Below are 23,293 nucleotides of genomic sequence, written 5' to 3' on the forward strand. Positions count from 1 at the left end.
TGGGGCATAGATCCTCTCATGGGGCAGAGGGGGCCCTTGTTCCAGGCAGCCCCCTTCCAAGTGGCTGGAAGGCTGCTTCCAAGGGATAGCCGAGCCTCCTGGATGCAGAACTGCCCCAACTGCTGCAGTAGCAGAAGGGAAGGTGGGAGGGTGGCGCAGATTGGCTGGAAGGCCGGGGCCTCTTTTCCCCATATTCCATTGGCTGGGCCTCAGTCACATGGTCCTGACAGAGCCGCAAGAGAGGCTGGGACATGGAAGCCTCCTGTGTTCAGATTTGGCTTCTGAAGACAGGAAGAAGAGGAAGCAGGAGCAGAGAGGCGTGAAGACGTTGTCTGGGCGTGGGAAGAATTTGGTTAACAAATTACCGATACGCCTTTACAGTGAAATAGCCATGAAAAATTAGGTTTTGAAGAGTATTTAATGATGGGAAAAGGCCAGTGTTCAGTGCAAAGAGCAAGATACTGAATCTTACTAACTTTGGAAAATATAGTATTTATATGAGAAGGAAATATAAAATATGTTATTTGTGGTTATCTTTACATGGTTATAAGTCATTTTTTTAATACTTTTGAAGAAATGGCTGATTTTCTCCAGTGATCATATATTTCTTTGAAAAGAAATATGTATAATCAAAAAACAGGACTTTTTTTTTTCATAGCGAAGAAGAAATCCTCAGAGCATCTGAAACCAGAGCTAACACTTCACATTCCTTTATAAGTTGCTACAGACTATGAGTTTGAACTTATGCTAGTAAGCCTTCCCCCCCCCCTTTTTTCCCCCCCTTTAATCAGCAAAGGGCAGCTCTCTGCTTTAGTGCTTATTTTTCCTCCTGGAGTAGACGCTAGCCAAATCCCCTGTTTTACGCATTAACTGTGGCCAAAATCGCGTATTAGATTTATTGTGTTGGGAAGGAGAAGCCAAGTCTGAAACCTGTCTTTGGCAGTTGCAGTGCTTACTGAAAGGATACATTTGGCTGAACAGAGTAAATCAGCAAACCAGGTTTGCCCTTTAGGTGGTTTTAATCTAAAGCGGACAGTTCACATAATGACAGGCTCAGTGGCAAAACTATGAGAACAGAGCAATCCACACGGTGAACATTGTCCTTGTAGGAGGACAGCCATAGTGTGTTGGGGAGAGAATGAGGGCTAGGCCAAGATGCTCGGATATTTTGGTAGGAAAGGGCTACATGAAAGTCATTTTTCCTTTGCGTGGGGAGATTTTGTGCATTAAAAAATAGATACCATTTTTAATTACCTTTATCTTTATTTTTAATTATCTTTATTTTATTAATAAAATATTTTTATTATTTATTTATTTTTAATTATAGGGCAAAGAACATTGAGAGAATAGAAATAAGACAAAATGCAGATGCTCATTAAAAAACAAGGAAATTTGCTCAATGTGTAGTTTTAATCCATTGTGTTGGAAAATTTACAAGATTGATCATGTTCAATGTTAATGAGAGCATGGACAACAGTTAGTTCTCAAATGTTGTTGGTAGAAGTATAAGTTGGTCAACCTTTATATTATCAAAAATTTAAATACATGTTTACTTTGGAGAGATTGAGCTTCTAAGGAACACCTTTGCCTCAGGGTAACTCCCTCAGCAGAAATAAAATTGGTGGTGGAGAGAGGTGAGCCATGCTTCTACTCTTTTTCATAACTTAATCTGTAAAATATAGTTAGCCCTCTTAATCCCGTAGCTGACCTAGTAAAATCTAAAACAGCTCATTCAACCTCTCAGCTCATAGCCGGACAAGCTGGGAAGAGAGAGAGAGAAAGAAAGAGGTACTCTAGAGCCCTCTAGTGGCCACCAGCTGTCTAGCGAACAGGCTCTTTTAGGAATTTCGGGTGTCTTCCCACCTTGGCGCTGAAAGCCAAGTCTGACCTCACAGGACCCTGATGCCTGTTCCCCACTCTCCACCCGCAGGCTCTGGTACTGGCCAGGAACAGCCCTGTGGCTCAACTTGGCCATGAATGAGGTCAGGGCGTTCCCCAGGTGGGGCAGCCCAGCGTTCATTCCCAGCAGCGTGCTGAAGCAGGTAGCCACGGAAGCCGGCCGCATCCCCCAGAGCCATGTCCTGTGTAGACCTTCCATGCAGCCCAGGGACACACTCGTAAAGCAATTCCCTGGAGCAACTTAGGTTTCCAACTTCCTTGGAAATGCGCAAATTAACCTTTGAAATGGCCTCCAGTTCTAGGGGATTGAACAAGTAAGGAGAAGGTTACCCTGGGAAGAAAGACTAGGGGTCCCGCAAGAGCAGAGGGCTGCGTGTGAGCCAGCCGTAGGGATTGCCACAGGCCCCTGTGGCATTTACTGGGCCACCTGCAACTCTAAGGTGCTTCTGTGCTCATTAGTGAAAAGTGGGTGCAGGACTTGGCAAGGAGACACAGCCATTGTGTGAAGCCAAAAATGCCTTCTTCTCAGGCATACGTACCTGCGTGCTGAGACACACAAGCCAGTGAGAGGAGGGGACTTGAGTTCAGCTCCCACCCACGCCACCCAGTCGGCTGGACCCATTGGTGGCGCACACCCACCTCACACTGTGTCAGCAGCCTGAAGTTTTGCAAAGCTGAAGGCTCCAGCCAAGGGGAAAGAGCGAGCGCTGAAATCTAGCCACACTCGGCTGTCAGTCAAGCTCTGTGTCAGTCTGGGGGGTCAAACTGTGTGTTAGGTGCTAGTGGCCCCGGGTCCATCTTGTGTCACCCTGGAATGACCCTAAAGGGTAGACAGAGATCAGTTTACTGTGAAGATAATGGCGCAGAATTTTTCAAGATCCAGGGAGAGGTCCAAATGGTCATATTTTGTCCTAAAACGTGCAAAAGTAAGGTAATATAACTGTTTTCACTTCAAACTATTGTCATAGCCACTTTTGGAGACAGGGATGGTGATAATAATCTCTATTTTATAACTGAGACACAAAAAGGTTAGATAGCATTACTATTAAATGGTAGAGCCTAGAATCGTTGCAAGCTAACTGACACCAACACCAGAAATCGTGGGCCATGTGTATATTGTTTCCAAGGGGACAGAGCTTCCAGAAGAATCCTACCAAGTACTGTTCATTCTTGCCCCCAAATCTCCAAATGTCATAATAGATGTGAAACATCTTTAGATGTTGTTCTAGTCAGAGGAGACCGATAAGAGGCAGAGAACAAATCATGGAGGTTGGTTCAGAAGACACAGGAGTCATTGTGAAGCCAGTCACAGCCATTGTCACCAAAGTGAGTGATTTGTCTTGTGGCCCTTATATTATGTAAGGTACAGTCTAAAACAAACTTTGTGATTTACTTAAAACCTGCATTTATCTCCTACTCATTTAACAGTCTAGAGGTGAGGAAGAAGGGGAGATGGATATTGGGAAATAATTTGCTGTGTGTACCAATGCCCTGAGGCCGTGGTTTGACTTGGAAGACTGTGAGACGGGGAGCTCTGTGAGCACAACGTGAGAGGTAGTGTGACTTGTAGGACAAAGAAAGTGAGTAGGAGAGAAGGCTCTGGCCAGGAGGTAATGAGATGCAGACTGTGTGGGCTGGGGAGCAAGGGGGAGCACAGACATAGCAATGGCAGCAAATTCAGGGACTTTTCCCACAGCTGTGGGCTGTGATCATTTGACAGTAAGTAAATGCACAGGGAATCTGAGACTGACTTCTGTTGACTCACAAGAAGACTTGGGAGCCCCAAGAAGAACATCCTTGATTCAGGGAACAAGGAGAAAACAAGTTTTTAAAAAAATGGCAAGGAAGAGATAAATTAAGACTATTTCTAGTCAGTTCAGGGCAGACCAAATTTACGAATCCCTTAGTGAGGAATGATTCACTATTACACAAGAACCCATGGATGGTAACCACATCCTTCCCCTCCCCTTCCCAACCAAAGTTTCTGGAAAGAGGACTATTTTAGACCTCATTGTTTCTACCTTATCTTTTCACCATACCAATGTTTGTGGGGCTCTGGTTATTGCCCACTTCAGTAGCTTCTTTACATTTGTATATGGTGGTATTCTGCGTCATCTAAGTGATTAAGAATTTACTTCTTCATGCGCCATCTTGCCGTCATTTCTACGACCCCAGGTTCTCCCAGTTCTCTCTGGCTTCATCTTTTCATCTTCCTCCCTGAATGCCCCCTCCTCTCAGTGGTCTATTAGAAAATGTGAAATGACCCACTCAAGTCCCATTACAGCCTCCTTCTAGGTTGTAAAGGCTGGAAAGCTACAGAGTTACCTATGCTAACCTCCCCTGCAGCTAGGACTCCAGTCGTGTTTTAGATTCTGTCAATCAGATGGACTGACATGAAAACATCGGGAGAGACAGAGGGAATCAAGGAAGCTTGGAATGGGAAGACTGATTTGGAAGAAGTCAAAGGAATGTATGTATTTTTTAACAGATGATTCAAAACAACTTATTCTGAAGGCTTCATGGTTTTGCTTGAAGCAATTATATATTTTAGCAGAATCCCCAGTAAAGGCTGGTGGGAAGCTTCTGAGTCAAGAAAATGCCTATCTTGGAGGTGAGAACAGCCCATGCCTAGGAAAACGGAGTCATGGGAGACCCACAGTCCTGGCCTTAGCGTGAGTCAAGAGTAAATATAAGTGGGTTAAAGACCCCTTAATATGCAGCCAAATTTTATTTCTTTATCTTTCTTTCTTTTTTTTTTAAATATTTTTCTTTATTTATTTGACAGAGATCACAAGCAGGCAGAGAGGCAGGCAGAGAGAGAGGAAGGGAAGCAGGTTCCCTGCTGAGCAGAGAGCCTGATGCGGGGCTCGATCCCAGGACCCTGGGACCATGACCTGAGCCGAAGGCAGAGGCTTTAGCCCACTGAGCCACCCCGGCCCCCCTATTTCTTTATCTTTCCAAGGACTGAATGTTTCACCCACCAGAAAGATGACTTTGTTTTGCAAATTGGCAGTTATTCAACAATATGGGGGCCACGCTCATCTTTGCAGGTGGCCCTGAGAGCTGCATCAGCACGGAGGTGCCCCATAGGTCGTGTCTGGAGACCAAGAGAAATAGTCTATGCTCAGCCTTCTAGAAACTGTGACCATTGAAACCATCACAACTCCCTAGACTCTTACTTAAGGGGTCTAATCTTTTTTTTTTTTTTTTTAACTTCGTATTATGAAAAATTTCAAACCTATGCAGAAGTAACAAAAGATAGTATAAGGAGCCCACATAGTCATCACTCAACTTAAACAATGATATATTCCTGGCCAATGTTCCACCATCTGTATGGTTATCTCCTTTCCTTCATTCCACGGGGCAATATTTTTTTAAAGATTTTATTTATTTGACAGAGAGAGAGATCACAAGAAGGCAGAGAGGCAGGCGGGGGGTGGGAGAAGCAGGCTCCCTGCTGAGCAGAGAGCCTGATGCGGGACTCGATCCTAGGACCCTGAGATCATGACCTGAGCTGAGGGCACAGGCTTAACCCACTGAGCCACCCAGGTGCCCACACGGGGCAATTCTGAAGCACGTCCATCTATAAAGATCTCATCTCTAAAAAATTCAGTTACTTAAAAAATCCAATATCATGTATTAACTAAGTGCAATGTATACATTTCTATTAAAGAGAACATTCAGTTATTTCTTGGCATAGGACGCAGCTTACAACGGTTTCAAATAACTACAATAAATAGTCCTCTCTGGGTATCAGGACGTGTTAACCACAGAGGCATTAATCTATAAAATCTGTCACTGGGCCTGTCACTTTAGCTACTCACTTTAATTGGAACAGTTCGATTCTGTATATTTTAAATAAATTAAAAACAAGAGATTTTCACATTCTGCTCAGCTGTCAGCTTGTTAAATGCTTCCTGTTACTGCTCTTGAATAATTTTCTGGAGAATTATTTATCTTTACAAAACTGTTTTTCATAGTGTCTGTGTTAGAATTTCCTTTGAACTTCATTCTTTCTTTGTACAGAAAGAAAACATTTTCAAAGTGGTTTCACCAGCTGGCAGTCAGACTTCAGCCTCAGTTGCTGTATTAGTCTATCACTGCCTCTCTGACAAGTGTCCAAGGCTTAAGTCCCAAGACATTTAATATTGTAACCAAGTGGCTTATTGAAAGAGAAGAGTGGCGTGTGTTGGAGAGGTTCCATTTTAGCTCTAAGCGTCGGTGGCTTGCTCACCCTTTCGTTCAATAAATCACCAACAATACCAAACTTTCACCGCCATATGGTACTTCTTTCTTGTTTTTCTTTACAATTATTTGGCCTGTCAGGAACTAAGAAGTTGACATGTGCCTTTACAATGAAGAAATATGTTTTCTTAGAACTGCTTTCTGAATCTTTCCCACCTAGCCCGGTTGCTCTAACCCCATATGCCTTCTGCTATATGTAATTTTTTTTTAAGATTATTTATGTATTTATTTATTTGTCAGAGAGAGAGGGAGAGAGAGGGAGAACACAAGCAGGCAGAGTAGCAGGCAGAAGCAGAAGCAGAAGCAGGGAGCCTAATGCAAGACTTGATCCCAGGCCCCTGGGATCATGACCTGAGCTGAAGGCAGCAGCTTAACCCACTGAGCCACGCAGGTGCCCCTGATATATGTAATTGTTGTGGTCTGTTCAGGCTGTTATAACAGAATGCCATAGACTAAGTGGCTTATAAACCACAGAACTTTATTTCTCGCAGTTCTGGAGGCTGGAAAGTTCCAGATCAAGATGTTGGTAGGTTCAGGATCAAACTCTCTGTTTCATTAGATGACTGTATACTCACCAAAACCTCCCATCGCAGAAAGGACAAGGAAGCTCTCTGGGGCACCTTTTATAAGGGCACTAAACTCACTAACAAGGCTCCACCCTGATGACCCAATCGTCTCCCAGAAGTCCCTCCTCCTAATATCACATTGGGAATTAGGTTTCAAAAGTCTGAGGACTGAATGGTAACAACGTATCCTGACTTTGGTGGTTGTATTGGGAAAATGCCTTTGTTTGTAGGAAAAATACTAAAGAATTTGATGGTAATGGGGCTTTAGTTTAGCCATTTACCTAATGGCTCAGGGAAAAAATATTCTTCTCTATGTAGCAATAAATTTTCTTTGTAGTTTGCGATTCTTTCAGAAAATTTTCAAATTATGAACATTTATCCCTGCCTCACCTTAAACCGTATTGTGCACAACGAACAGTCCCTTGGGGAACACTGGCCTGGGTGGGCTCTGAAGAAACCATGGGAAGATTGTCATTTCCTCTTACCTTGTTCATACCTTTTTGAATAATGTATTTATTACACTTCTTTCAAGTTATCAATGTATTTTCCAATATTCGAGTACATTAAATATATCTGGAAGGATACACAAGAAACAAGTAATGGTTTCTATGGGTTAGGAAACTGGGTGGGAAAAAAATAATTCATTGTGCACTCTTAGAACCCTTTGACTTTTGAATGATGTAGATGCATTAGCTACATACATACAGTTAAACCTTGAACAAACCCCCCCAACCAGACATACATGACCCTTTCATATAACTTTTGACTCCCTCAAAACTTAACTACTGACAGCCTCCTGGTTGACTGGAACAAAGCAGTCGATTAACACATATGTTGTATGCTATCTATATTATATACTGTATTCTTACAATAAAGTAACCTAGAGAAAAGGAAATGTTATTAAGAATCCTAAGGAAGAAAAAATACATTTATAGTATTGTACTATATTTATCAAAAAGATCTGATAAAAGCGAACCTGTACAGTTCGAGTTCAAACTCATGTTGTTCAAGGGTCAAGTATGTGTGTGTGTGTATTACACATATATACATATATATGTATAATATGCATATGTATGTGTGTCTAATATGCATATACATACAAATACATCTATACAAATAATAAAATGCAATAATGTCTGATATAACTGTTTTTCTGTATATTTATCCTAATACAAAAACTTTTACTTTGGCACTTCTTTAGCTTTTCATGCTTTTTGTAGGCTCACTAAGACCTCTGTGTTTCAGGAGGGAATTTATATTTTTTCACTAATATCAATGATAATGAAATATAGGCTTTCTTGAGGAATGAAAATATTTGAAATTGGACATCCAAGCTTAAACCATTAAGTAAAAGTGAACTTGACTTTAAAAAATAATTGGTTCTTCATATGACCTAACTGATATTTGGCTATGGTATGAAAATCAAGTTCTTGTCCTGAGGACATGTTTAACTTATAAACTGAGGTCTTGGTTCAAGATTCCTTTTGCATGGATACCTAAGGAGATAGAGAAACCATAGAAGGGTGAAGAGATTTTTGCCAAAGACACATGCTTAGAGAAGGAGGAGGCATTAGGCCTGCTACCATCCCAAGTCAGCAAAGTACGAAGGTAAAATAAGTCATTTTTGAGACAAACAAGATTGCAAAAACTTGACTTCCCATATATTGTTGCTAAGGAAACTACTGAAGGGTGTGATCCACCAAAACAAGGAAGTAAACTGCGGAGAGGAAAATTAAAGACCCAGTGCAAGACAGATGTGAAGGAAGTCCTGGGAGTGATGGGAAAGGAGACCAAGAAAACAGATAGGGACAGAACTACAAGTCAACCCGATCAGGTAACTGCAGGCCAGAGTCTCTAAGAGAGATATCTTCAAGAAGATGAAGTGGATGGAATGTTGCTTTATTTGTATTTATCAAGAGGAGATTTATCAAGAGGGGAAGCATTTGGAAAGAAATAAATAATAAATATATAGAAAATTGAGCAAATGGAAAAGCAAGACATACTAACTTTAGGAAATTTAGGAAAGGAAATGTGAGTGGAAAAAAGCTTAAGTCAGGTTATATTACACTGCTAACTTTATCATTTATGTATAGTCATAATAATGTGTTTATTGAGTATTGATTTTTTTAAAGCTTTTATTTATTTACTTGAAAGAGAGAGAGAAGAGAGAGTGAGAGAGAGAACAGTGAGGGGGAGCAGAGGGAGAGGGAGAAGCAGATTGCCTGGGGAGCGGGGAACCTGGCTGCGGGGCTGGATCCCAGGACCCTAAGATCTGAGATCAGGACCTGAGCCGACCTGAGCAGAAGGCAGGCACTTAACTGACTGAGCCACTCAGGTGCCCTTGAGTATTGATTCCAACTTTACCAACACCATAGGTGGATGAGAAGTGTGCTCTGTGTGCTCACACGTGCGTGTGTGTGTGCGTGTATGTGTGAGAAAGAGAGCAATATCCTGTCTCCAGGGAAGAAAGCTGATACGTAATACCGAGAACAGAATTAATAAAAAATAGCAACCTAAGTATTTTTTTCAGAGCTGTACAAAAAATACATCCAGGGAGCCGGAACTACTTGCCTCTGGAAAACGGAAATGAAAAGGGAGGAGCTGAGTCTTCTCCTGAGATCGGTAGAGCAATTTGACTCTTGTCTATGGTTGAGGCCTCTGGAATGCCTTTTCTGGGAAGTGCTCCTGGGATCAAAGCTTGTGGACAAGACCTGAGTGAGCTGCGGGGGAGCCATTCATATCTTCACCACGGTGGGGAGATGGCGAGGTGGAGGGAAGGTCTGGAGAGCACGCAGGGGCGTCCTCAGCGCGGGGAACGTGCTTGTGCTCCTTTTTACATGAGTTAGAAAATAGCCTCTTCAGGTCTTTTAACTTTGCTTTTTAAGAAATGATACATATTTGTCATATATATGCTTTAATTTGGTGGTGGTTCTACATTCAAGTAGTCCATAGAAAACTCCCCTTTCTCACCCCCAAAAGGTCTGTAGGTCACAGAAAGATCTGAGCATTCTCCCAGTGGCAGGGGTCGGGGGTTAACTTCGTTAAATCCAATGTTTCCCAGATTTATTTGCCTACAACCCCTTTCTCCAATCACGTGTTACTATCTTAAGGAATATACTTTAATAAGCTTATTTAATTGTGATTGGACTTTCTTTAGGAATGCAATCTCCAATTATGGCATTGTTCTTAGAAGGAAATACGATTCCTCTTATGAGAAGGATTCCAAGAACTGACTGACTGTGGCGAAGACAGGGTCTGCCTACCCATGCCTGCCTGAGCACTGTAAAATGGAAACAAAACAAAACACACCTCAACTAGAAAGAGGGAAAAACAGACGGGAGGAGGGGGAGCCTGTTGTGAACCAGGTTTGGAGGATGGCAGTAAACCTCATGGGAATCACAGGAGCACAAATGAGATACAATTTTGTTTTTAAGTAAAAAGGCACAGAGCAGGGGAAGGCTCCATCCCCGAGAGGCTCGTTGGAGGAGAAGGAGGAACATTACCGAGCAGGTGGGGCGGCAAGCGGGAGGCTGGGGTTGAAATGGATGGAAGCATTTCGCTTCAACCCAAACTGGTTGGGTCTGGAGCCGCCTGAGATCTTGCAGGGACACTGCGGGAGCAGAACCCAGCCCGCCTGCGGGCGCAGGGCTGGACACTGAAAATGTGACTTGGGTGTTGAGCTGTCCGTCAGTCAGGTGACTCAAAGGGCATCTGTACCATCTCTGTCTGTGTCTCATTTGTATGGTGAGCGTTCCGATGCGGGGCTAACTTCACGCTCTGGAACAGAAACTGTCAGGAGCTGCTGCTACCCGCTGGCAGGGGCCGGAGGTCAAGGGGGAGGGGCCAGCTGAGGAAGACAGGGTGGTACAGACAGGTACTTTATCTTGATGCATGGCCTCTTAGGCGGCCAGGAAGGTGAGTTGTCGGGACCACAGGGTGCCTGGGGACTCAGCAAACCTCACTGCATAGGCTAAAGCAGATGATGGAGATCTCCGGTCCATGAGCTAAGCATTCCTCCCTTTTTGAATTTGAGGTTTTGTTTTATTTATTTATTTATTTTAAGTATCAGAGAAATACAAAAGAACATTTAAAAAAATAAACAGGGTAACAAAATGACAGTAATAAGAACAGACAAACAGTTGCTAGGGATTAGGGCTGGGGGGAGGATGTGACCATCAAGTTTATTTGTGATGATGGAGAAGTTCTGTATCTTGGCTGCGGTGGCTGTTCCAGGAATCTAAGCCTGCCATAAAACTTCCTGGAAGCGCGCGCGCACACACACACACACACACACACACACACAGAGTCCACGTGAAAAACTGTGGAATCTGAATAAGGTTTGCAGTTTAGTTCATCGTGTGGCACCAAGGTCAACTTTCTGGTTTTGGTCACTGAACTACACTAATCACTGGAGGATACATGGGAGTTCGCTTTGTTCTTTTTAAGATTTCTATGTGAATATAAAAATATATTTTTAAATATATTTGGGGCACCTGGGTGGTTCAGTGGGTTAAGCCTCTGCCTTCAGCTCAGGTCATGGTCTCAGGGTCCTGGGATCGAGCTCCCCATCGGGCTCTCTGCTCAGCAGGGAGCCTGCTTCCCCCTAATAAATAAATAAATAAATAAATGTCAAGATATTTCGATTAAAATTTCAAAATAAAAATATTTTTTAAATGTGGGAAGTTTAAATGATAAACATGCAATAGGTGTCCATTACCAATGGCCCAGCTCAAGAAAGATCATTACCATTATTTGCAAACCTCCATGGGATCCTTCCTGACTCTCTGGCAAAGAGAGCTGCTATCTGGATTTTTCTATTCATCACCCCTTTGCTTTTCTCTACAGCTTTATCTCATATACTTACATCCCCACAGAACATACTGTTTAGTTTTGCATGTTCTCAAATGTTATGTAAATGAAGTCATTCTGCCTATATTCTGCTACTTGCTTTAACACTCCTCGAGTTTTCTTTCTGAATTCCGTCCATAAGGAGTGCAGCTTTTTGATATGTTCATTGATGTATTCATTGTGAATATGCCGCGGTTTATTTATCCATTCTTTTGTTTATTAACATTCGGTCTGTTATCAGAGTTCTTTCCCCAATTACAAACAAACAGTGCTGCTATGAAACATTCTTCCAAATGTCTGCTAGTCCACAGTGCACAAATTTCCCAAGGGATTATACCTTGGGTTGGAATGACTGAGTCAGAGAGTTCATCCACTTTTCTGACTTTGTAGATAGTCCTAGATTATTTTCCAAAGTGGAACTTTGGCTGTGCGTTCTCAGTGATGTTGGTTATTATCAGGATTCTTACTGCTTGTGTGTATGGTATCTGATCATTGTGGTTTAAATTTTCTTTTATAATATCTAATAAAATTGCTCAAAATAATACATTATTACCTATTTCTTTCTCTTCTCCTGAGAAATACACATTTAGCACTTTTGCCCATTTATCAGTTAAGTTGTCTTTCTCTTACTGGTTTATGGGGATTCTATATATATTCTGGAGATTAATCCTTTGTGTTACAAATACCTTCTTCCTGTTTCTGCCTTATTCTTTTACTTTGTTTGTTGTGTCTTTTAAGGAAATATACTCTTAATTTAATATAGTTGATCCCATCTTAAGAATCATTTGTAGGGCACCTGGGTGGCTCAGTGGGTTAAAGCCACTGCCTTCGGCTCGGGTCATGGTCTCAGGGTCCTGGGATTGAGTCCTGTGTCAGGCTCTCTGCTCAGCAGGAAGCCTGCTTTCCCCCACCCCTCTGCCTGCCTCTCCATCTACTTGTGATCTCTCTCTGTCAAATTAATAAATAAAATCTTAAAAAAAAGAATCATTTGTAGTACATATTATTTTCTTTTTTTTTTTTTTCTCTCTTTTTTTTTTTTTTTATAGCAGGCTCTCCGCCGAGCAGAGAGCCTGACGCGGGGCTCGATCCCAGGACTCTGGGATCATGACCTGAGCCGAAGGCAGAGGCTTTAACCTACCAAGCCACCCAGGCGCCCCGTACATATTATTTTCAAAGAAATATTAACAAACCAGAAAAACATAAAGTTATACCAGTATATTAATCTTTGATAAGTTTTATAGTTCTACTTTTCATTTGAGTTCTTAATACACCAGAAGTTTTAATGTGAGGGTTTCAATTTTATTTTTTAAACATATGGGTAATTTGTTTTCCCCATACCCATATACTGAAAAAAATCTTTCCCCCAGGCATCTGCAATGTCAGCTCTAAAAAAAATGGGTCCCATTTCTATGCAAATGTAGTCCTGTTTCTGGGCTCTATATTCTGTTGTATTAGTCCATCTAAATTTCTCCCCACCAGGACAATGCTATCTCAATTGCTTTAGCCCTAGAATAATTTTAATAATAATTTTAATATCTGGAAGTCAAGTTCTCTTCTTTTTGAATGTCTTGCCTATTCTTGGCCCTTTACTCTTTCATACACATTTTGGAATCAGCTTGCAAGATTCCCCAAAAGCCCAGGGGAATTTTGATTAGAATTCTATTGAATTCAGAAAGTCGTATATCTTCAAGTGTATGTGCATATGAACTTAACCATATTTCGCAACTGATCTATCTTGCAAACAGTTCATTTGTACAGCATAATACCTCTTTAGATCCTGGGGCATATCAGAGGCAGGGAGTTGGTTCGGTAGGAAGGTACATGAAGCCCATATCTCTTTCCTGGCTGCAGTATTTCACTATAAGGTAATGACACGGAAGGAGATCCTGTGCTTAACTCACCATGGACAGAGTTTTCACATATAAAGAGCTGTTTCCTAAGCCAGAAGACCTCAAGGATTATAACTGCTTTTACACAAGTATGCCAATATAAATGGGTGCAGAGGGTATTTCTGGTATGCCTCTCATGAACCCTGCATCTAGACTTGGAAGCAGATGTTAAATAACATAGCAGGCAAGAAAGCCTTTTCCATCTGTCCATGTCTTCCCCACTTAGAGTTTGTGAGACTTTTTCATCAAGAACTGTTGACTTGATTCAGATGAGAATGTGTGACCATGCCACAGAGCGGCGGGATGAGCATAAAAAATAGGAAGAGAGTAGACCCTGTTGCTAGATCAAATCAATATTCATAATCTTTGCTTTGCAGTTCAATTAGAGCTGCATTAAAAAGCCACGTGAAGCCTAAGATACGAGACATCTGAAACTTGTCACGCCATTTCCCCCACCACCAGTGCCTGAGCACAACCTCATTTGTCTTAGTCAGTGAAACTTGAGGACGCACTACACTCTGGCTTCAGCTTGAAAAGCCTTGTATGTGAATGTGTATCCCATGACTTCTAAAGATTAAGTGCTGGTTCACTGGCATTATTCACTTTTGTCAAAGGCTTTCTGGTAAATTCTTCAGGCCCCCACCTTGCGGGAAATGCCATCAGTTTGCCACTTCCTATGAAATGGGCTGTCCATAATGCTGTGCTGTAATCTGATTCTTGAGAGGCACCCATGGACGATGATACTGGACCAGGTTCAAGGACAGCACACAGAGGCGCACCCCGCAGAGATGCTCTGAAAGTTAAGGCTTACTTCCATTTGGCTGTAGAATCAATTCAGTGGACAAGGAATCTCTGCCTCCAAATCTCCACTTTTCCAGTTGTCTAAGTGTTTAACCCAAAAGCACAAAACAGTTTCTAGTCGCTTGGGGCACAGAGTGGCTAAGTAGGATCCTTGCACTTGGGAAACATCAAACCTAATAGATAAACATGAAAGAAAGACTTACTGTGGTTGGACTGTTCAAGAATGTTCAATGAATCAACCAGAGACAGTGTTTGGGTTTGCATAACATCATAAAGAAGAGAAACCATGCTGATTGGCAATCCCCTAATAGCATTAATCGAACATCCATTTGAGATAGATTGGTGGTCTTCAAATTTTTTTGCATGCTTCCTCCTAAAAAATTTTTAAAATTCTTATTAAAAAAAGAATATGCTTATTTCCTTTATTTCCTCCTATTTCTGCTGCCAGTGTGGGAATATCCAGAGAATTTGCCCCTAAAGGTGGGGGGTGTGCTACACAAACAGTTGGCCGTGCCGGGTAACAAAAACCTTCGGATGCAAAAGAAAACCATGATTGATTTATTAGAGTGCAAGGGAAGTCAGGTGTGTTTCTTTAAACTCTGAGAAAACAAAACACTAGTTAATATTTATGAAGCAACTGCCATGTGCCAGGCCTTATCCTAAGCATTTTATGTGATTTATCTCATTTAATCTTCACCCTGTGAAACTTCACCTAGTGGAAACATCAGGTACTAGAATGGCTTTTTTTTTTTTTTTTTTTTTTTTTTTTTTAAGTTTAGAGAACTGAGGCGAGGCTTAAATTAAAAGAAACAAACCTGGACCCTAGGCATTTGGCTCCAGAGTCCGTAGTCACACCCTCTTTGCTCTCCTGACCCTTTCAAAGGCAATGACTTGCCTCTTCCCAATGTGGTCGTCAAAAGAGCTTTTGGCTGGATGCTGAGCGGCCTCCTTGAGTCTCTGTTTTCCTCTGGAGCCTCGGGCAGCTCTGGCGGGAGGCCGCTGTAGCTTTCTGTGCCGGGCCATGTCCGTTTATGGTTCGGGTGTACCTGGATCTCTTGATAAGCTCTGGTTTCATGATGCATGGCAAGTGTTTCCTTGTGGGGCTGGGTGTGTGGGAACAGAGGTAACTTCATCTCTGTCCCCAGAAACCAGAGGGGCACAATGACATCGTAAAATTGTCAGAATTTCCCCTCGACTGAACAGATTGCCTATGGAATCTGTCCTCGGTGAGCCTGTGTTCTCTGCAGGACTTACAGGCATCACTCAGAAGTAACTCTGATCCGGGAGAGAATAGGAAGAAAAAGCAAAAAAAGGAAAAGAAAAGAAAACAGGAGAAATGGTAGCTCTGTCAGTTTTCAAAATGTATAGCTTAAGACAGAATCCAGTTGAGGAAGCAAAAACTGCAGAGTCACAGCTGTCACAGGGGGAACAAAAATGCAAGTTTAGAGAACTAAACTCTTATCCTCATGTTTTGATTATAATTGCCTTTGGGCCAAGTTTTCTCATTAGATGCTAATACATGTTTTCCATCATGTGCAAGAAAGGTTTTATACAAATCCCATTTCCCAGAACTCTGTGAATGAAATGGAAACCCCCTTTTTCTGATGGTGGAAAAACAAACCAAAACAAAACCCAAAAACCTCCCAGCTCGGCGTTTTTCCAGTACCTTCTGGTTTTTGCTAGGTGGCGCCACAGGCTCATGGATGGGCCTTCCTCAGCTCCCGGGATGGCCACCTTCTGTGGGAGGGTCGCAAGGAAGAGAAGAAGGAGGCTTCGGCTTCAGCACTTTTCCTTGGGAGTTCATCAGGGCCGTCACTCAGCTGACAGGAGGTGAGATTCATTTGCCAAGGCTTTGGCTTCTGTCCTTTTAGGAACTCTTTAATTCCCCCCTTCCCCTGCCTGGTTGGTCACAGCTGGCAGGGACGGGGTATCCAGGCCCTCGATTTTGGCTATTCTTGAGGATCATTCTGGGGCATCTTCAACTTGATCCCAAAAGCCCTGTATCTCTCCGAGTCTCTCAAAATTTGTTCAGGAGCTTGGGAAGCGGGACCAAAGGAAGGGACAGTAATTCAGAGGTTTGCATCAGCTCCCTCACCTTCTCTGAGCAAGGTCAGCCTGTGGGGAAATCCCAACCCTTGTCCTCCCCTGGGAGCTCAGTGTTTCCCAGCCTTAACGGGATAACCTTTCGCAGTCTGAGCAGCTCTCTGAGCCAGCCCTTTGCAGAAGAATGGAAGGCCCTGCTTGGGGGTGTGGGGTGGAGGCTGGGGAGACAAGGTACAACACAGGTCCAGACGCCCTGTCTGGTCTGGTGGATACCCAGATACCTTTTGATTTCAATGAGAATACCCTTTCTCACCCTACCAGAGACCCCAAACTCCCAAATTCCTGACTCCTTTGCCTGAAGGGGTGAATGGAAGTCTCTTCTCAAAACACCAATGTGATGGCAAGGTTTTAATTGGAAACGTTGGAGGAACAATCTATTGCAAGATGGCGCTGCCCAGAGAGCCCTCCGGGGAGGAGCCAGTTCTGAGTGGGGTAGCTTCCTCTCCACCTGCACCATTGGGGACGTGGGAACTGTGTGCCCCAAGGTTTCCAGGAGAACCGAGGTTTCAGAGACTGTCCCAGGGTCTTTATAGTCTCACGCGGAACGGTCTGCCCCTGTTTCCTGGTTGGGGTGCAGACATCCCTGGCCCACATGCCCTGCTCCGAAATCTGCTTTATGCCCAGGGTCACCCAACGGTGGTTACAGATCCTTGTTGGGAGCACTGGGCTGAAGAAGGAGTCCAGCCAGGGAGGGAAGCCTCCTAAACAGTCAGATTTGTCCAAGCCCCTGGGACACAGTAGGGGCACTGGGGGCAGGGAAGCTATTTTGGAAAATGGAAAGGGAGAAGAGAGTTGATAATAATCACATACAAACTTAAAATGGAACAAAGATGAAGTTTGAAAAAATATATACATATTCACAAGAAGGTACGGAGAACCATAAAAACCCAAAAGCAAGGGGAGAGAAACTGACAATAAAAATGCGTATTCGCTGGACGAAGCTGTGAGCTTCCTTGTTCTGAAATGGCCCTCGAGACATCCATCTGAGCAATTACAGAACTCTCAGAATGCCACGTTTATCTGGATGCCCCCCACCCCCCTCTATTTAGACCTTTAAGAATCTGCCAGCCCTCCCAGCATTTGTGTCTGTTACAGCAGGGATGCCTCTCCTGGCAGAGGACACACCAGTAGACTTAAGTGCCATGAGTCAGATTTTCAATTTTTAATTAAATCACGGTCTAGCTAGGGTTTGATTTATTTAGACCTGAATTAATTTAGACCCTGGTCCACATAAATTTGCATAGTTTATTTTACAAGCTCACGACTGTATGGATTGTAAAACCCTTTAGCTAGATGACAATATAGGTGGTAAAATCATCCTCTTATCTTATTGAGCCACGAGAGGTAGAATATGATGTCTTAGGGCAGTGTTAACTTTATTCTGGAAACTAGCATTATAGAGGAAGTCTGTTGTATTTCTAAGTAAAGACATTTATGAGATCATTTAGAGATATTTCATCCCATATGTTTTCACTTACTTTTAGTGATACAGTGAAGCCTTCTTCACAGCTAATAGTGCTGATTTTTTTTCCCTTTCCCAGAATGGTTACAGATGGTCATAAATCCATATAGTAAGTATCTAGCACAAAACGTATCTGCTTCAATCAACTATAGTAAATACTTTTCACACTGCAGAAGTGTGAGTCATACAGATGTCACTTTCCTAGAATTCTGATAATGAAAAACACGGTGGCTAATTAATATTCCCCAGAAGGGGTCATGGCGTACAGGAAATGGATCGGATGGTGACAGGAAGAAAGGTTGGGAGCACAGAGAACTCTGGCTGAGGATTGTTGGTGAGGTCCCCGGTCCTGCAGCCAGAAACTGGCAGCAGCCTCCTCCTTAAGAAAGGGTAAATCATGCTAGTGCATTTAAACCCAGATTTGACCAGTCTGGAGATGCAGGCATGGAGAGAGAAGGAAGGACGGGGAGGTTTCTGGGTGGGGCTCAGGGGAAAATGGCTGAGGGGACAGCAGTGAGTGTCTCCCTGCCCCCCACAGCTCATCTGGTCTGAGCCCTGCCGTCAAGTTGCTTTTGTGGGTTTAGGGCTTTTACAGAACGGCTGAGCATTAAATGTGACCGAGTGGGCACAACTGGCATGTGAGCACTCATGACTCAGTTGAATGTGTGGCTCATGTCTGGTCATCACATAGCCCTCAGCAGGGAAAATGAGTCACATTCATCTTCTGCAAAAGGCCAAGTGAAATTTGCTTTGCGGGAAGAGAGCAGCAAGCTCCCCACGGTTGGGTGCCAGATGGGAGTGTAGGTGTTTGCCTTCCTGTGGTCTGTGCCCTGGGTGCTGGAAGGGGGGTACAGAGCTGGAGGCCAGACCTGCGTGTGGAGGGGCTCAGGCTGCTTTCTCCTGCTCTAGTTTGTTCTTTACACCGGGTTGGAGCCCCCACAAGGTCCAACGCAGAGTTATTTTTTCTGATGCACAGTTTGATGGACATGAAACATTTACAAAGGTCTAAAAATCAAATCAAATTTCATTACACGCTCAAATGAACTTATTTGTCAGAAACGAATGATTCTTCCAGGAAATCTGGAAAGGGGGTGTCACACTTCTAGCGATTCCTGAAAATCCTCATGTATTATTAATTTTCTCGGAGGGAGGGGCAGCAAGGGCCTTTGTTTGCAACACCAGGGGTATAGCTGTGTTTGTCTCAAGGAGGCATACTGACCATCTTTTTTTTTTTTTTTAAGTCATTTGGATGTGTCTGATCACAGACGGAGGTTGGGGTGGGGGGCGATGACTATTCTGTAATTCAATAAAATGCCAGGTGTTGCAAATCCCTAAAGACTGGGGCTATTGGGGCCACTACTTGGAAGCATTAGTAGGATCCTCTCCCTGCCCTATGCCCAACAAGGGTCCTGGGGACCCTGCTGTGGACGTGATGGGAAGAAGAGTCAGCGTGCAGTGAGAGTCCGTGTACCATCTGCCAGTCCATCAGCAAACACCGGAAAGTCCCACTGGCACACAATACTACTTTTGTGAAAATGATGGGTTTATTGAATGGAAATAAGAAGCCAAGAAACCTGAGTACCATTTATAGCATATCACGGCAGTTAAGACTTGTGTTAAAAACCGAGCTCCATAACTGACGAGCTGTCTGACGATGAACAAATCATGTTATTGCTCCGTCTCGGTTCCCAGGAGGGCTGGGGCTTTTTAATCAGGACAAGCTGCCCTGCTTTAAACTCTCTTCTGTGTCTTCTAAGTTTCTTTTCTTGTATCTTGGGTATAGCCTAACAAAGAAAAGGAGGCCAAGTAATTGTTTTTTTCTATACCTCCCGCTATCGTTTATAGAGTATATACACTTTTGTGCGGGGGGCAGGGGGCAGGAAAGACATGGTGACGTAGGACCGGAACCCCTTCTGTTGTAACCTGCATTCCTAATGGCAGGATCTTGGTCCTGACCTTTATGAGTGCACACGGGAAGCAAAATCACCCTTGGCTCTTTAAGTACCTACGAAAGAGTGGACATGGTCACTGTAGTTGGGTTGCCCATCCTCTAACAGGAAAGACAAAAATGACCACAATACATACTTAGATCCAACAGAACAAAATAGGAGTTGGAAGAGGACAGAGAGTCGGAGCAGGGTAAGGAAGGACTGGAGCTGGGCAGGGAAACCGGACAAGTGTCAGGCCAGCCCTGAGCTGGGGGGATGCGCTGGGCATCAGCTGAGACACTTGCTGAATTTTCCTGGTGGCCTCTTCTATTCTGTTCCCACCGGGGCATGGAAAGCAGGGCCGAAGGGGCTTTGCCGGCTCGGTTAGTGTTTGTACATTAATGCTCCATGACACCTCTAGCTGCTGCCATCTCTGCCCTGGATGGAGGGAGACGCTCTCCGTTTTGTATTTTTAGATCCCAACCCCTGTGACCTTTCCTGAAGCTAATACGCAGTACCTGGAATGTTCCTTCCCTAAGCTTTCTGGGAAGTCTGACAGCCTTTCAGGGCAGCACAGGGGATGCTGGAATCGGGGGTCTGGCTTTGTTGAGCCACCCAAGGTGCCCATGTGCACCACCTTGACCTGGTACATGTATGCGTGTGTGTGTTGGGGGAGGAAGCGAGGACCGTGGAGGTTCCAGAAGGAAGCTCCCTGGGTCTCGATCTTACAGGTCAACTTGGAGGGTATTTTTGGATGAGGTTAGCATTTAAATTTGGGAACTTTGAGTAAGCAGGTTACTCTGCATAAGGTGAGTGGGCCTCACCCAATCAGTTGAAGGCCTAAACGGGCTCCAAGGACCTCACCGAGCCTCCCGGAGTGAGAGGGAATTCTCCAGACTGCCTTTGGGCTTCATCGGCACCATTGGCTGTCCTGGATCTTGAGCCTGCCAGTCCCCGTGACAGATTTGAGATTCATCAGCATCTGAATTCGTGCGAACCAGTTCTTTTTAATCAATTGCTTTGTATTTATACACACACGCACACACCCCCTGTAAGTTCTGTTCCTCCGGAAAACCCGGACTAATGGGGTCCCTCACGTACCTCTCTATTCCCTAACTCTCTCTCTTCTCCCTTTACTTCCTGTGGTCCTTTCTCTTTAAATCCTCTTCCGCCTGTTCCTGCAGGTGGGGTCCCTGGGAACCGGAGCCTGGGGCACAGAGTGTCTGTTAAGTCGTACCCCTGGTGTCTACAGCTGGGAAAAGGAGGAAGTGGGAGGAGGGTTGAGATGAAGGAGAAGTAGAACCTCCAAGTTCCCCAACGGCAACCTTAGCTGAGCTCACAGGGACTCCGGAGCTACACTGGCCTGTCTGAGTTGTCCCACACCTGGCTGAAGGGCCAGTCTCCATGCCTCCATCTTAGCTGCTCCATGTGGACAAGTCCTTGGGTCGGGCATCTCCCTGCAGCTGAGGCAGACCTGCAAGGGCTTGAGCTGATGGCAGCCCCGGGAGGGAGGCAGTGCGTCCTCCTTGGCAGGGGCAGGCAGGGGCAGGTAGGGGCTGTATCTTCAGTCATCACACCTGGGCAAGAGGATGCTTGATGTCCACCAGCAGGCATTTACTGACCTCCTTCGAAGTGAATGTTGTTTGTTTGTTTGTTTGTTTGTTTTTTTAGATTTTATTTGTTTATTTGACAGACAGAGATCACAAGTAGGCAGAGAGGCAGGCAGAGAGAGGGGCGGGGGAAGCAGGCTCCCTGCTGAGCAGAGAGCCCGATGCGGGGCTCGATCCCAGGACCCTGAGATCATGACCTGAGCTGAAGGCAGAGGCTTTCACCCACTGAGCCACCCAGGCACCCAACAAAGTGAATGATTTTTATCTGGAGACTTAGCTGACCAGAATAAAGACTCCAGCTCCCAGCCCCCCTAGCGCCCGGGTGTGACTATATGACTTCCTTTTGACCAGGGCGATGTTAACAGAAGTCTGCGTGTGTAGCTTCCACACGGTGTCCCTCCATGGAGTAAGAGAAGGGGGCTCTGGCAGTTACCTGGGAATGGAGGTTGCCCCGGCAGGGCAGTATGGCAGGAGGAGTCTGCTTCTCTGCCCCGGGGGATTATTTACCAACAGGCTCTGGCTATCTCCAGACTTCTTGAAGGCGGGAGACAGACACCCTTTGTTTTTGTTTAAGTCATTCTGATCTGGGAATGTTGTGGTTTTTACAGCTGAAATTAATTCTGGTTTACACTTTCATATACCTTTTTCGCCCATGGTAAAACTCACCCCTCCCTAGAGAGATAATCAAGGCCTTTGCCATCTGGTCCTTTCTTGTTTTTTGCATCCTCTGTAATGGCCTCCTTCCCCCTCAGCCTAACTTCTGCTGGCTCAGTGGCAGAAAGAGTGAATCCTGGTCTCTGAGATGGCAGGCCTGGAGAGGGGCAGTGTGTATATAGGGGGATTTGGGCCAGTGGGGAAGAGTGGAAGGGCTCCCACTCTACTTGTGGTCTATTCCCTCTTCTAATCTCCAAAAACTAAACTCACCTCATTATAACAGCATTCATTTCTTTCCAGCTATAGCCACTGGATTATCATGAACAACTCAGCTTCCTCTCATCTACATACATCCGACTCTATTTCATGTAAATTTGTGCTGATCTCTTTTATGTTGGGCAGAATTTGACCCCTTTTTACCCTGGGCTACATTGCCAAATTTTATTATCTTAACTGACAATGAAGGGCTTCTTCTCAAGTAAATACCTTTCCTGCCCTTAGAGTAAGCATTGGGGGTGGAAGAAATTTTACTTCCCTTTCCCTCCAAATTTGGGGCAATCTGGGCAAAGACCAGGAAGTGGATGCGTGGAAAGAAGAGAGAACTCTCAGAAGGAGCAGGGAGGGGGTGAGGTGCTCACACCCCATTGTAGCAGAGGAGGCCTCAGGAGGCTTATCTTCATGATCTTTGCCTCCTGGCCATGCATGCCCTTATCCCTTCCCTTGAGTGTGGACAGACTCTGTGGCTTCCTTCTAACCGGTAGGACACAGGAAAGGTAATCAGACTATGATTACGTGTAGGTCATCCCAGTACAAGGAGACCCCTTCCTTTGCTGCCTTTGAAGAAGAAAACTGCCATTGCTGTGACCTGTCTGCAGAGGATATGTTACCACAAGGAGCTGAAGGCAGCCTCTGGCCAGTAGCCAACAGGAACCCAAAGTGCTCACTCCTTCAGCTGCAAGGCCTGGAACGCTGCAGCCACAGTGTTCTTTCCCCCTGGATCCTTCCCCAGTCAAGCCTCGTGTGAGACGGCAGCCACAATCCACACCTCAATTCGAGCCTTGTGAGACCCTGACCCCGGGGGCCCATCTGAGTTGTTCCCGGGCTCTTGACAAATAGAAACCACGAGGTAATTAATGTGTGCTGTTTTAAGCCAGTAATTTTGCTGTAATACTGTTACCCAGCAGTAGATAATTAATACATCTATAGTAAGAAATTTGGCCTTAGGAAGGAAAAGAAAATGCAAGCATGCTCTTTTGGTGAAGGCTTTTCAGAGTGAGATAATTATACT

At 44.4% G+C, this 23,293-nt stretch overlaps 1 protein-coding gene across 2 annotated transcripts in view; it reads left to right on the forward strand.

The window, feature by feature from the left end:
• The window catches only part of LOC309861016 (uncharacterized protein), a 32,134-nt gene extending 11,018 nt beyond the window's left edge, over positions 1–21,116 (forward strand). The window contains exons 4-5 of one of the 2 annotated variants that reach the window (XM_082723442.1): positions 15,932–16,078; positions 20,926–21,116. In XM_082723442.1, the coding sequence (XP_082579568.1) occupies positions 15,932–16,078; positions 20,926–21,041 (263 nt within the window). In that variant the 3' untranslated portion in view covers positions 21,042–21,116. Of the gene's footprint in view, positions 1–658; positions 742–15,931; positions 16,079–20,925 lie in introns of those variants that run through there. The other variant, XR_014309726.1, reaches the window with a different exon arrangement.
• Positions 21,117–23,293: the final 2,177 nt, after the last annotated feature.

Source organism: Mustela nivalis (assembly GCF_964662115.1).
Source record: "Mustela nivalis genome assembly, chromosome: 3".
NCBI classification, from domain to species: domain Eukaryota; kingdom Metazoa; phylum Chordata; class Mammalia; order Carnivora; family Mustelidae; genus Mustela; species Mustela nivalis.